The sequence below is a fragment of the Cuculus canorus genome, chromosome 4, assembly GCF_017976375.1.
Source record: "Cuculus canorus isolate bCucCan1 chromosome 4, bCucCan1.pri, whole genome shotgun sequence".
Classification (NCBI taxonomy): Eukaryota; Metazoa; Chordata; class Aves; order Cuculiformes; family Cuculidae; genus Cuculus; species Cuculus canorus.
In genome coordinates, this window is record NC_071404.1 from 1,739,487 (window position 1) to 1,753,734 (window position 14,248).

A 14,248-nucleotide genomic window follows, 5' to 3' on the forward strand; every position below is an offset into this window, starting at 1 on the left:
GGGAAGGCTTAGTGGTCCAAGCGCTAGGTCGGAGTACTTAGACCAGGAAGAACACCAAGCGGAAACCCCCATGGGGGATTTGCCTGAACAAAACACAGGGAGTGAGGTGGGATTTCATAAAGATCTTTTCTTTTTCAAGCAGAGGTTGAAGACCCCATCGTGCTTTCCCTAACAACGGACATTTCCTCCTAATTCTCCGCACGTTGAGGGATGCAGGAGGGATACAAGGAGCCAGTTAAATGCAACATGCTCTAAAAGCAACCATTTAGCAACACTACTGTAACAACATGACTGCGAGCAACCTGCCTAGAAGACAAGCCTTCCCTTCCGGTCTTTTCTTTATCCCACTGATTTAAACATCTACTCTACCTTCTCCCTTTTGTCCTTCCAAGACCGTTTCTGGTTCAACTTGCCCTTTAACGTTTGAGGTGCGAGCAGAGCAGACCAAACGCGCAGGACACGCAGTCTTGTACTCACCGACATGGTAGAGTGGACATCTACATCCCCCTACAGAGGACAACACAGGGAGTCGAAAGTCAAACACAGAAGAGAACAAAGCAACAGTGAGAAAGGCAGAGAGGTACAGGTCTATCATCGCCCAGAGGTGCCTAAAACCCATCAACGCTTCAACCGAGGCACCAGCGGAGCAGCTGGCGGAGGGTTAAAACCACAAAATATGGGCTCATTGAACCTGGTCTAATGAGGATGACAAAGAAATAAAGGTATCACAAGATGAACTTTACCACAATTAAATACGCTCAATACATCAATGTCCACGAGCCTCAGTTTTCCCACCTGTAAGATAGAGGCAATGGATGTCAAATCTTAGCAAGTTGGGGAGAGGCTTTTTATCAGGGAGTGCAAGGAGAGAATAAGGGGGAATGGTTTTAAGCTGAAAGAGGGGAGATTGAGATAAGATCTTTGGAATTAACTCTTTATTATGAGGCTTGTGAGGCCCTGGCCCAGGTTGCCCAGAGAAACGGTGTCTGCCACATCCCTCTGGCTTGAAGCACCAAGACGTCATGGTCCTTCTCCTCCATCTTATCTCCTTCATAGGGCTCTTGGACATAAGAGTTGCTTGTCTTTCCCCACAAACCTTGTTTCATTTAATAACCTCTTGGATGGGGCCTTGGGCAGCCTCATTTAGTGGGATGTCCCTGCCCATGACAGAGGGATTGGAACTAGATGAGCTTTAAGGTCCCTTCCAACCCAAACTATTCTATGATTCAATGATTCTAACCTGAGGAACCAGACTGCTCTGGGATCGATCATCTGAGAGGCAATTAACACCTCATTCCTGAAGGACACGGGGTACCAAAGGCTTCTCAAACAACCACCTTGCAGCTGAAGTCATCGTGGCTTTAAATTAGGAGGGGGAAGATTTAGATGAGACATTAGGAAGAAACTCTTCACGATGAGGTTGAGGAGGCCCTGGCCCAGGTTACCCAGAGAATTGGCTGCCCCATCCCTGGAGGTGTTCAGGGCCAGGTTGGATGGGGCCTTGGAGCAACCTGATCCAGTGGGAGGTGTCCCTGCCCATGGCAGGGGGTGGAACTGGATGGGCTTTGAGGTCCCTTCCAACAGAAACCATGTGATAAGTCTATGTGACAGCACGTAGCAGCTCCAGCAAGATTTGCTCAGCTCTTCCAAGTGCAAGGGGGTGTTATCTAAGCACAGTCCAGACTCACGCAAATCTAAAGGTGTCTTTGGTGCTCATACGAGGTTTTCATGAAGGTTACATTTCACTTGGGTCTCCCAATGTGGTCAAGACTGCAGTTGGTGCAAACATTAAGATGTTTTACTTCCATACGCAGTGCCTTGCCTTTCCATAGAATAGTTTGGGTTGAAAGGGACCTCAAAGCCCATCCAGTTCCAAACCCCTGCCATGGGCAGGGACACCTCCCACTGGATCAGGTTGCTCCAAGCCCCATCCAACCTGGCCTTCAACAGCTCCAGGGTTGGGGTATCTACAACTTCTCTGGGCAACCTGGGCCAGGGTCTTATGACCCTCAATGTGAAAAATTCCTTCTTCATGTCTAGCCTAAATCTTCCCCCTTCCAATTTAAAGCCATTCCTCCTTGTCTTCCCGCTCCAGGACCTCATAGAAAGTCCCTCCCCAGCTTTCCTTGGGCCCTTCAGGTGCATGAAGGCTGCTCTAAGATCTCCCAGAGAGAGATATTATAAAGTACTAGAAGAATGTGACTTTTTTACTTAAAAAAAAATAAAAATCAGCAATCATTCTCTTTATAAAGCAAATAAACACTTTTAAAGATCTTTTTACCACAGCCCAAGCCGTGATAGCTGCAATATTTATCTGGAACCGGGATGAGATGCCAAGACGGTGAATAAGACAAACCCAGAGCGGCCGCGGAGTTTGCGCGGCTCCAGCTGAGATCCGTGCCTGCCATCTGACAAATATAAGCACAAAAGAGGGGAAAAAAAAGCCCCTTCCAACCTAAAAATCCCTCTGTAGGGAGTTCCCACTGAACCGCTCGGGCCTTCCATCGCTGAAAGATTGCTTCCCCTTCCCAGGTCACCATCACCTCTTGACCTACCCTGATTACCTTCCAAAGGAGGTTATCGAGATACAAGACTAACAGAGGATTAAAGGAAACTTCAAATAAAAACAACCCTCCCCCCTTTCCTTTCCCCCCCCAAGTCGGGTCCCCTCCCCCAAGAAAACATCCTTGCTTTGTTAACCTGACAGTTCCCTGTAGGTGTTGACACAACCCTCCATCTCCGAGCAGCTTAACGTCAACAAATCAGTGTGTTTGGAGTAGCCCTGTCAATGCGATTTACATTAACTTGTCTAACAAGAAATAAAACCAACAATCGGCCATCAAAGACAAAAAAGCTTTTTTTTTTCAGCCATTCTTTACAAAGTCCAAACCTGGAAATGGTAATTTTTGGAGGCCGTGGCCCTTTAGGTGCTGAAAACCAGAAATCACCTTTTTTTTTTTCCATCTAAAATACACCCTCCGCTCCTTTTTTCTTTAAAAATAAGATGTATTTTCTTTTCAAGGAGGTCTGAGCATCCCATATTAATGAGCTCAGCAGCAGCAGGAACCAACTCTTGTTGGTTAACACAGAAAAAGGGCAGCCAAGAAGCCAAAATGTTAATTATGCTTTGATTTCCACCAGCGGGTTATTTGCTCAGAGACCTTTTTTTGGGCGCTTAGTAGAGCATTTTCCAATTGTGGCTCAAAAACCACCATGAAAATCCTACACAGAGAAGGAATGTACCAAAACCCCATTTGCTGTGAACTTTGCCTCCCCTCGCTGGTCTCCACCAGCGTGCCCTCAGCATCTCGCAGCTCCATGTCCTCAAAGCAAAGCCTCCAAACCCAAATGGATTCCAGGGTTTCCTAACACCAAGCGTTTCCCACCATTATCCACAACATCTACTCCAATGTTCTAAAGGAACAAATACAGATCATTATTCCTCCTGGAAGACTGGAGAAACTGGAGACTCTTCATACCATTCCACAAGCAACACGCTTTGCTCTGCATTGTTTTCCCTCCCTGAGCACGGGGGTGGACCAGATGACCTGGTTGCCCAGAGAAACAGCAGATGTCCCATCCCTAGAAACATTCCAGGTCAGGGAAGTTGTGGTTGCTCCATGCCTGGAGGTGTTCAAGGCTGGGTTAGATGGGACCTCGGGCAGCCCGATCCAGCGGGAAGTGTCCCTGCCCATGGCATGGGATTAGAACTAGATGACCTTCAAAGTTCCTTCCACCCCAAACTATTCTTCTCTATGATGTTGTTTTATGGATGGGGCTCTGAGCAACCTGAGCCAGTTGAAGATATCTCTGGAACATCTCTGCTATGAGGACAAGCTGAGAGAACTAGGGTTAAGCCTCTAGAAGAGAAGGCTCCCAGGAGACCTTATCATGGCTTTCCAGTAGCTGAAAGGGCTCCAGGAAAGCTCGGGATGCATTTATAACGAGGGCCTTGAGTGACAAGACAAGATGGAATGGCTTTAAATTGGAAGAGGGAAGATTTAGGTGAGAGATTAGGAAGAAATAGGATCCACCCAAGAGTATTAAAGAAGCTGAGGGACGTGCCTCCCAAACCCCTTTCCATCATCTTTCAGCAGTCCTGACCGATTGGGGCAGTGCCACTGGACTGGAGGCTGGCTGATGTTCTATCCATCTCCAAAAAGAGTGGGAGGGAAGACCCAGGGAACTCCAGGCCTGGCAGTCTGGCCTCAATACCGGGGAAAGTCATGGAACAGGTGATCTTGAGTGCTATCATGAAGCACATGCAAAAGAACCGGGTGATCAGGCCCAGTCAACATGGGTTTACAAAAGGCAGATCTAACCCAAACTAACCTGATCACCTTCTATGACAAAATGACTCAACTACTGGATGGGGGAAAGGCTGTGGATGGAGTCTTCTTCAGGAAAGTCTTTGACACAGTTTCTCACAGCATTCTGCTTCAGAAACTGTCAGCCTCTGGCCTGGACAGGCGCACAATCTCCTGGGTTGAAAACTGGTTGGATGGCCCAGAGAGTGGTGGTCAATGGAGTTAACTCCAGCTGGAGGCCAATTACAAGTGGGGTTCCCCAGGGCTCGGTACTGGGTCCAGCTCTGTTCAATGTCTTTATCAATGACCTGCATGAAGGCATTGAGCGCACCACAAGTAAGTTTGCGGATGACACTAAGCTGGGTGGAAGTGTGGATCTGCTGGAGGGTAGGGAGGCTCCAAAGGGATCTGAACAGGCTGGACTGCTGGGCCAAGACCAATGGCATGAGGTTTAACAAGGCCAAATGCCGGGTCCTGCACTTGGGGCACAACAACCCTGTGCAGTGCTACAGACTGGGGGGAGAGTGGCTGGAGAGCTGCACGGAAGAGAAGGACCTGGGGGTGCTGGTTGACAGCCGACTGAACATGAGCCAGCAGTGTGCCCAGGGGGCCAAGAAGGCCAATGGCATCTTGGCTTGGATCAGAAATGGGGTCACCAGCAGGTCCAGGGAGGTGATTCTCCCTCTGTACTCGGCACTGGTGAGACCACACCTTGAGTACTGTGGTGAGGGGACAGAACTGAACACAAGAAGGATGTTGAGGCTCTGGAGAGTGTCCAGAGAAGAGCAACAAAGCTGGTGAGGGGCTGGAGAACGTCTTACGAGGAGCAGCTGAGAGAGCTGGGGGTGTTCAGCCTGGAGAAGAGGAGGCTGAGGGGAGACCTTATTGCTCTCTACAACTGCCTGAAAGGAGGTTGTGGAGAGGAGGGAGCTGGGCTCTTCTCCCAAGGGACAGGGGACAGGACAAGGGGGAACGGCCTGAAGCTGTATCAGGGGAGGTTCAGGTTGGACATCAGAAAAAAATTTTCACAGGAAGGGTCATTGGGCACTGGCAGAGGCTGCCCAGGGAGGGGTGGAGTCACCTTTCCTGGAGGCATTTAAAAGACGGGTGGATAAGATGCTCAGGGGCGTGGTTGTGTGGCAGATAGTAATGGTTGGACGCGATGATCCTAGAGGTCCTTTCCATCCTAGTGATTCTGTGAAATTCTTCAAAATGACAATGCTGAGGCCCTGGCCCAGGTTGCCCAGGGAAGCTGTGACTGCCCCATCCCAGGAGAGGTTCAAAGGCCAGGTTGGATGGGGCTTTGAGCAATCTGATCCACCAGGAGGTGTCCCTGCCCATGGCAGGGGGGTTAGAACTTGATCTTTAGGGTCCCTTCCAAGCCAAACCATTCTATGATTCTATGCTCCTGCTCATTCCACAGGAGTTGGACTAGAGGACCTTTAAATGCTGCTTCGAACACAAACAATGTCATGATTCTACGACCTCCAGTGATCCATTCCAACCTCAACCATTCCACAATTCACTACAGTAAAGAGAGGAAAAATTCAGCCTCAGGTATCCAAAAAAATAGAAACACAAACCTCAGATCCTTCCTCGGAGTCACGTTTTAGCTCATTCAGCATCTCTCCTCCTCTCCAAAAAGTTGACTTGTGTCAACTGGACCCTTCAAGGCCACTTGATCTGCCTTGCGGCGACCTGGAGCCTTGACCCCAGAAAGGTTTCCTGCAGATGAGTGGCCCCATCTGAGACAATGGGATTACTCACACCAGTCAAGTGAAGGAGCCACCTGCATTTTTGCAGGCTCAGGACTTTCGGCTCCGTTCTATTCCACGACAGCACTTTTTCTTGGCTTAATTTTAGAGCAGTAACAGCTGACATGTCCAAACTGAGTTTCTTTGATCAGCAGGTGAAGGTTTTATTTAGGTGTAATTACTGTTGTGACAAAAGGCAGATGAGTAGCTCAGCTCCTGCCACTTAGTCATCTCCTCAGACTGCAACTCTTTTCTTCTAAAAACCTCTTCAAATATTGTGAGAGCGCTTCTCACTTCTTTTAAAAACATAAACTCAGTCAACATAAGTACCTCCTCTGGAGGACAAGGGCATTTCCAAGCAAAGGACACAAGAGGAAGGAAGGGATGGTTACGCCTGGAGGACAGTTCTAGGAAGGAGAAGATGCTCCACTCTCCAAGGATGGTTGACAGAGGCAGAACGTCAGCCAGGAGTGGCCCCAGTAGCCAAGGCAGCCTATGGCATCTTGGCTTGGATCAGAAAGAGCACGGCCAGCAGGAGCAGGGAAGGGATTGTCCCTCTGGACACAGCCCTGGTGAGGCTCTACCTCGAATCCTGGGTTCAGGTTTGGGCCCCTCACTCCAAGAAGGACATTGAGGGGCTGGAGTGCGTCCAGAAAAGTGAAATGGAGCTGAGGAAGGGGCTGGAGAACAAGGGTTATGAGAGGCGGCTGAGGGACCTGGGGTTGTTTAGCCTGGAGAAAAGCTGGATGAGAGGAGACCTTCTTGTTGTCTACAACTGCCTGAAAGGAGGTTGTAGTGAGGTGGGTGTTGGTCTCTTCTCCCAAGTGACAGGAGATAGGATGAAAGGGAATGGCTTGAAGTTGCACCAGGGCAGGTTCAGACTGGACATCAGGAAAAAAAGTCTTCACCAAAGGGTTCTGAGGCCCTGGCAGAGGCTGCCCAGGGAGGTGGTGGAGTCCCCATCCCTGGAGGGGTTTAAAAGCCGTGTAGATGAGGTGCTCAGGGATGTGGTTTAGTAGTGGACAGGTACAGTTGGACTCTTATCTCAAAGCTCTTTCCAATCAATTGATTCTATGATACAAAGCCATTTCTTTATCATTGTGAGCTACTGGCAAGCTGGAAACCCTCGATTTTATAGCTGGAAAAGGCTACTATAATATTTTGTGATATTCATTACAAAAAGGGCAGCAACTCCTAGTAGATCATAACGTTATGGTGCTAATGAGCTGGGTTGGATTAAGACCAGTAGCATAGAAACAGCCCTACCTTGCCACTAGCAATCCTGCAATGCCTTCATTTACTAATCATTCGCACTTCCCGGAGGTAGTTCCTTTCCTTCTCAAACCCCTCTCGCTTTCATAGAATCGCTTGGTTGGAAAGACCTTTGAGATCATCAAGTCCAACCGTCCCTGTCCACTACTAAATCAGGTCCCTGAGCACCTCATCTACACGACTTTTAAACCCCTCCAGAGATGGGGACTCCACCACCTCCCTGGGCAGCCTCTGCCAGGGCCTCAGAACCCTTTCCATGAAGACATTTTTCCTGATGTCCAATCTGAACCTGCCCTGGAGTAACTTGAGGACATCCCCTCTCGTCCTGTCACCTGTCACTCGGGAGAAGAGACCAAAACCCTCCTCGCTCAAACCTCCTTTCAGGCAGTTGTAGACAGTGATGAGGTCTCCCCTCAGCCTCCTTTTCTCCAGGCTAAACAACCCCAGGTCCCTCAGCCGCCTCTCATCACCCTTGTTCTCCAGCCCCTTCCTAAGCTTCATTGCCACCCCAGTACCAAAACCAATTTTGAGTCACTCCGAAAGAAAACATTAATATTTAAGGAAGATAAATCGCTCCAGGTCCACCTCATAAATCATCGCGGGCATTTCTCCCCATCCTCATCTCTCCTGCTTCATGCTCTGTTGGAGAGACCAATCTCCTTGTCTAGTTCTATTATTTTCCTGTCTAAGTAATCCCAGGATCATTTGTACAAGTGGACTCCAGGTGACACCGCTGTGCAGCCACATCTCCAGTGTTTACAGAGGAAACCAGAAGCTAAGGAATCCAGCCATCTCCAAACACCTACAGAGGTCACCTGCTCCATGGCCACCAGCTGCACCGCTCACAGCACCCCACAGAGGGGACATTTTGGCAATCAACCCATCCTGAACAAGAACATCAACCAAAGTAATTCCAACCTCTATGAAAAGGAAACAAGATGCGATTTAGAAGTTGGTTACAGTGGTAACAGAGCTAAAAAAGCATCTTCTCCTCAAGAAGACTTCCAAGTACAGAGAACCGGGAAAGCCACTTTTATTTACTCTGGACTTGCTCTAAAAGATCCAGCACAGGAAGGACACGGATCTGTTGGAATGGATCTAGAGGAGGAGATGAAAGTCATCCGAGGGCTGGAAAACCTCCCATACAAGGACAGGCTGAGAGAGTTGGAGTTATCCAGCCTGGAGAAGGCTCTGGAGAAATCTTAGAGCAGCTTCCAGGACTGAAAGGGGCTCCAGGAATCCCGGGGAGGGGATCTGGATCACGGATTTTGAGGACAGGACAAAGGTAAAGAGTTTTCAGCTGCAAGAGAGGAGATAGAGATGAGATCTTAGGAAGAAGTGTTTTCCCATGAGGGTGGGGAGGCCCTGGCCCAGGTTGCCCAGAGAAGTTGTGGCTGCCCCATCCCTGGAGGGGTTCAAGGCCAGGTTGGATGGGGTTTGGAGCAACCTGATCCACTGGGAGGAGTCCCTGCCCACAGCAGGAGGGTTGGAACTGGATAGGCTACAAAAGGTCCCTTCCAGCCCAAACCATTCCATGATTCCTCCAGATACAGAGCTGGCAAAGCCACTTTCATTTCTCTTTTGGTGGCTTCTCCATCCACAGCAGATCTGGCTACCAAGCCTTCCTGCTGTGACAGCCAAAGCCAAAGACACGAGCCAAGCAGTAGACTATGAAGTCCGGGGGCTGTAACACCACTGAAAATGGCTCTGAAGTGCTTGAACATCCTTCCAGTAGAGCAACCACGGTGACACAACCGAGCAGAACGGAGTTAAGGAAATGCTTTTGTGTGTTATTACTCTGTCTTCCCATATATCTCGAAGCTCATGAAAGGTGCCCTCTGTATGCGACTGTTCTACAATCCTGCACCCCCTGACAAGAAACAAATAACTCCAAAAAGAAGAAAATCGGAAATTGCTTTAAGGACAAATGTACTGTGCAGTAGATCTGCTATTTCCAAACACCCGCTGACTGAAGATAGCCATACGTTCACACCCAGACAGCTCCAAACAAATCTTATTTATAGGAAGAAAAGCTGTCTGAGCAAAAATAAAACTCCCCGATGGTCATATTTTTCCTATGCAACGGGACGCGAGTCAGCCGGCTGCAAAACCCAACATAAAATACATTGTTTGATGGCAACAGCAGCATAAACACAGGCGTAATTTAGACACCAGAGAAAAGAAAGAAACATAGTTCTGGAATCCTCAACCTAAGGAGGAGATGGAGGTGTTGGAACAAGTCCAGAGGAGGCTACAAAGACGATCCGAGGGCTGAAGCACCTCTCATACAAGGACAGGCTGAGAGAGATGGGGTTGTTCAGCCTGGAGAAGAAGTGGTTTCAGGCAGACCTTCTGGTGACCTTCCAGTACCTGAAGGGGCTACAAGAAAGCTGAGGAGGGACTGTTCACAAAGGCTTGTGGTGGTAGGATAAACTGGACTTAAGGAGGAATTTCTTCACTATGAGAATGGTGAGGCCCTGGCCCAGGTTGCCCAGAGAAGCTGTGGCTGCCCCATCCCTGGAGGTGTTCAAGGCCAGGTTGGATGGGGCCTTGGAGCAGCCTGATCCAGTGGGAGGTGTTCCTGCCCATGGCAGGGGGGTGGAACTGGGTAGGCTTTAAGGTCCCTCCCAACCCAAACCATTCTTATCATTTTATGTGCCGCCTTCCAATGTGGAGCAGCATTTTCATGTAAGGCAACCAGTAACTTGATATTTTGTGGCCAGAAGGGCAAGGAAGACGATTCTCCCCCTCTACTCCACTCTCATGAGACCCCACCTGAAGTCATGTTGAGGATTTCAGAACTGGACATAAGGACATGAAACTGTTGAAACAGGTCCAGAGGAGACCACGTGGATGATGTGAGGGATGGAGGAACTCTGCTATGAGGACAGGGTGGGAGAGGTAGGATTGTTTAGCCTAGAGAAGACTCCGAGGAGACCGCACAGAGACCTTCCAGTACTGCAAGGGGGTCCAGGAAAGCTGGGGAGGGACATTTTCAAGGGCCTGGAGTGATAGGTCAAAGGGGAATGGCTTTAAATTGGAAGGAGGAAGATTTAGATTGGACAGTAGGAAGAAATTCTTCACGATGGGGGTGGTGAGGCGTGGCCCAGATTGCCCACAGAAGTCGCGGCTGCCCAATCCCTGGAGGTGTTCAAGGCCAGGTTGGATGAGGCTTTGAGCAGCCTGGTCTAGTGGGAGGTGTTCCTGCCCATGGCAATGACGTTGGAACTGGATGGGCTTTGAGGTCTCCTCCAACCCAAAGCATTCTATGATTTGGAAGTGCGTCTACAGTTTCAATAACACATTCAAATCGCTTGAAAACCATCTTGAACATGCCTTAAACTGAAAGCTGACATGCCTAAAATACAGGTGCCCAGTGAATTATGATCCTACTCCTACGTGGTGGACTGTGGTTTTGCCCTCGCTCACATAAAAGCAGACTTACAAATGCTCGGAAAGACCCTCATTGAAGCCCAATTTCCAGTAACACATGAAATAGCTTGCTTTAAATATAATTTGTTGCTTCACAACGCTTGACCCTACAAGGCCCCTCTCTTCCATCACGCCCCGTGAAGCTTGAGGAACCATTCACTTCCAAAGAGCCATCAAATGCCCGCGCGCTCCTTGGATGGAAAAAGAAAGCAAATTGCTGAAAATCACTTACCGGGAGATGAGTGAACACAGCAAACGTGCTGCGGAGAAAGCCGATGAGGTCTACAAGGTAGTCGCTAGCCTTGCTGCCCGGCTCCATGGCCATCCAGTCGTAGTCTGCCAACTGTAAGAATTGGTCTATCTTCTGGTTCAGGTTAGTGTAAATCTCCTCCTCAGCAGCATGGCGGGCATCCTGGGAAACAAGACCACATCACATGGAATGGGAGTCTCCATAACACATCCTGACCCAGATAGTACCCCTTTAGGTAGCACAAGACAAAGCACCCTTAGATGACTACAGGGCTGCACCAGCCTCAGGTTAGCTCATAGTAGAAAGATGGAAGCCACCAGGTCAGTGGGAGGCAAGATCAAGCTGGGGTCTGCCTGTGATGCAACCAGGAGGACAAATCTAGTACAGGATGGAAGAGAGATGAGACAGGAACATCCCAGATGGAAAAAGGTGGAGACCCAAACTGCGTGTGGGTATGGGCTACAGAAGAGCCACACAAACCTCCCTGCCAGAAAGAAGAATCATAGACTGCTTTTGGTTGGAAGGGACCTCAAAGCCCACCCAGTTCAACCCCTGCCATGGGCAGAGACACCTCTCACTGGACCAGGATGCTCCAAACCCCATCCAGCCTGGCCTTGAACACCTCCAGGGATGGGGCAGCCCCCACTGCTCTGGGCAACCTGGGCCAGGGCCTCACCACCCTCACAGGAAAACATTTCTCCCTAAGATCTCACCTCAATCTCCCCTCTTTCAGCCCAGAAACTTTTCCCCTTGTCCTGTCCCTACACTCCCTGATCAGGAGCCCCTCCCCAGCTTGCCTGGAGCTCCTTTCAGTCCTGGATACTGCTCTAAGGTCTCCCTGGAGCCTTCTCTTCTCCAGGCTGAAGAACCCCAACTCTCTCAGCCTGGCCTCAGAGCAACTAATATCGGAAAACCTTAGGACAAATAGATACACGACGCCTAAAGGGACAACAAATGGACTGGATGTGGACATGGGGCCTTAAATCTCCTGCAGAGTTATCCCAAGAGCAAACCTTGCCCAACCAGTTCCATACCGTTGCTGGGGTCCTCACCATTTTTCCCAATCTCCTGCTCTCCAGCTCCAGGAGACAATTCAGAAACTCCAAAGTTCACCCAAGCATGGCCTCGAGATTTCATATAAAGTATCCGGGAGGACTTTGTCGGGTCAAGATTTAAAGCTTTTAGGACTGGGAAGTCCAGCAGTTTCTGCCAACCTTGAGATAACGCCAAAGGGAGTGCAAAGATACATACACGGGCTTCGAAAGCAGATACTTTTCAACTAAACACCACCTCTCCGGAGGTGGCTCAACCAGCCCTTCTCACCTTGAAGGTTGTAGTCCCGTACAGTTTTGTAGTGTGGACAGTTTCTGGAAGAACATTAGTGATGTTGGTTATGAATTCTTCGAGGAATTTGCAGGATTTCTCCAAATGGGTCGTATTTATAATGATCTGTACAAGCTGAAAAGGCAAAAAAAAGGGATTGAAAGGTAGAATCATAGAAGCAAGGAATGGTTTGGGTCAGAAGAGACCTTAAAGATCATTCAATCATAGAATGGTTTGGGTTGGAAGGGACCTCAATGATCACCCAGGTCCACTTCCCTGCCATGTGTTGTTTCACCTCCCACTGGACCAGGCTGCTCCAAGTCCCATCCAACCCAGCTCTGAGCACCTCCAGGGATGGGGCAGCCACGACTTCTTTGGGCAACCTGGGCCAGGGCCTCCCCACCCTCACAGGAAAACATTTCTTCCCAAGATCTCATCTCAATCTCCCCTCTTGCAGCTCAAAACCATCCCTCTTCCATCCTATCTCTGCACTCCCTGATCCAGAACCCCTCCCCAGCTTTCCTGGAGCCCTTTTCAGTACAGGAAGCTGCTCTAAGGTCTCCCTGGAGCCTTCTCTTCTCCAGGCTGAACAACCCCAACACTCGCAGCCTGTCCTCCTACGGGAGGTTCTGCAGCGCTCCCATCATCCCCATGGCCGCCTCTGGACTCGCTCCAACAGCTCCATGTCCTTCATGTGCTGAGGACTCCAGAACTGGACACAGGACTCCAGGTGAGATGTCACGAGAGCAGAGATGGTGAAGGCGGTGCTCCCGATGCCAGGGACACGCCAGGTGAAGGGATGCACATTTAGAAGAACTTCTGGCATGAAAAGCTGATAGTATACAAACACACTAAGCTTTGCTCCACGCTCAAAGGTTCTCCTCCTTTAACAACATCAGAAACTTAAATAAAAGCTAATTTTAGGAGGGAAGCATTTCCCATGACAGCCACTAATACCACAAATGGTTATTTTTGTTAAGGCCTTTCCTACATTCACCTGTCACGCAGGGCTCGTTTCAGCACAGCTCAAACACAACAGGCTTACAAAGAAAAGCCGTGTCACATCACAAGAATTCTGGCTGCTAATGAACCCTAACTAACCCATGGTCTTGAGTGACACCAAACAACGTCGTACTAAGGAGTTTAACAAAGAAACCACAAGGTTTTACTCGTCCGAGGGCGGTGTGGGTGAGCAGCAGACCTCACCCCTGGTATCTTCTTGGTTATCATACCTATCATTATCTTCCGTATGTGCCACAGAATTATAAAATCCCTAGGTTGGAAAAGACCTTTGAGATCATCAAGCCCAACCGTACCTGTTCACTACGAAACCACATCTCTGAGCACCTCACCTACCCATCTGTTAAACATCTCCAGGGGATGGTGACACCACCACCTCCCTGGGCAGCTTCTGCCACCACCCACAAACCCTTTCAGTGAAGAATTTTTTCCCCAATATCCAATCAGAACCTGCCCTGGTGCTACTTGAGCCTATTTCCTCTTGTCCCATCACCTATCGCTTGGGAGAAGAGACCAACAGTCACCTTGCTACAACCTCCGTTCAGCGAGATGTAGAGGATTCAGAGATGAAATCCAGTCTCTGCACACGCTACACCTTTATTTTAAGGTCAAGTCATGCTACGTGCTCACCAAAACCTTCTTCAGCTCCACAGCACGCGAGGAAGCCACCCTGAGCCCAAAGAGAATACCTTCACTTGACGTGGAAGATGCCAAGGAACATCTACACCAACTGAACTGGGCAAAGCGGTTGAGAGGACCATCACACTGGGTTTGTCCTTCTCACACTCAATCAGAATGTAAGAATGTTTGCACCAGCAGTAAAATAAGATCCTTTAGGGGACGGACAGTGTTGCATTCCTCTTCGTGAGGAGAGTCTTGGGAGGAGCAGG

At 49.3% G+C, this 14,248-nt stretch overlaps 1 protein-coding gene across 3 annotated transcripts in view; it reads right to left on the reverse strand.

Annotated features, from left to right (window-relative positions):
- The window catches only part of EXOC6B (exocyst complex component 6B), a 363,401-nt gene that overhangs the window by 127,192 nt on the left and 221,961 nt on the right, over window positions 1-14,248 (reverse strand). For 2 of the 3 annotated variants that reach the window (XM_054065132.1, XM_054065129.1), the window contains exons 17-19: window positions 12,339-12,473; window positions 10,998-11,177; window positions 478-507 (exon numbers count right to left, since the gene is read on the reverse strand). In XM_054065132.1, the coding sequence (XP_053921107.1) occupies window positions 478-507; window positions 10,998-11,177; window positions 12,339-12,473 (345 nt within the window). The remainder of the gene's footprint in view (window positions 1-477; window positions 508-10,997; window positions 11,178-12,338; window positions 12,474-14,248) is intronic. The other variant, XM_054065131.1, reaches the window with a different exon arrangement.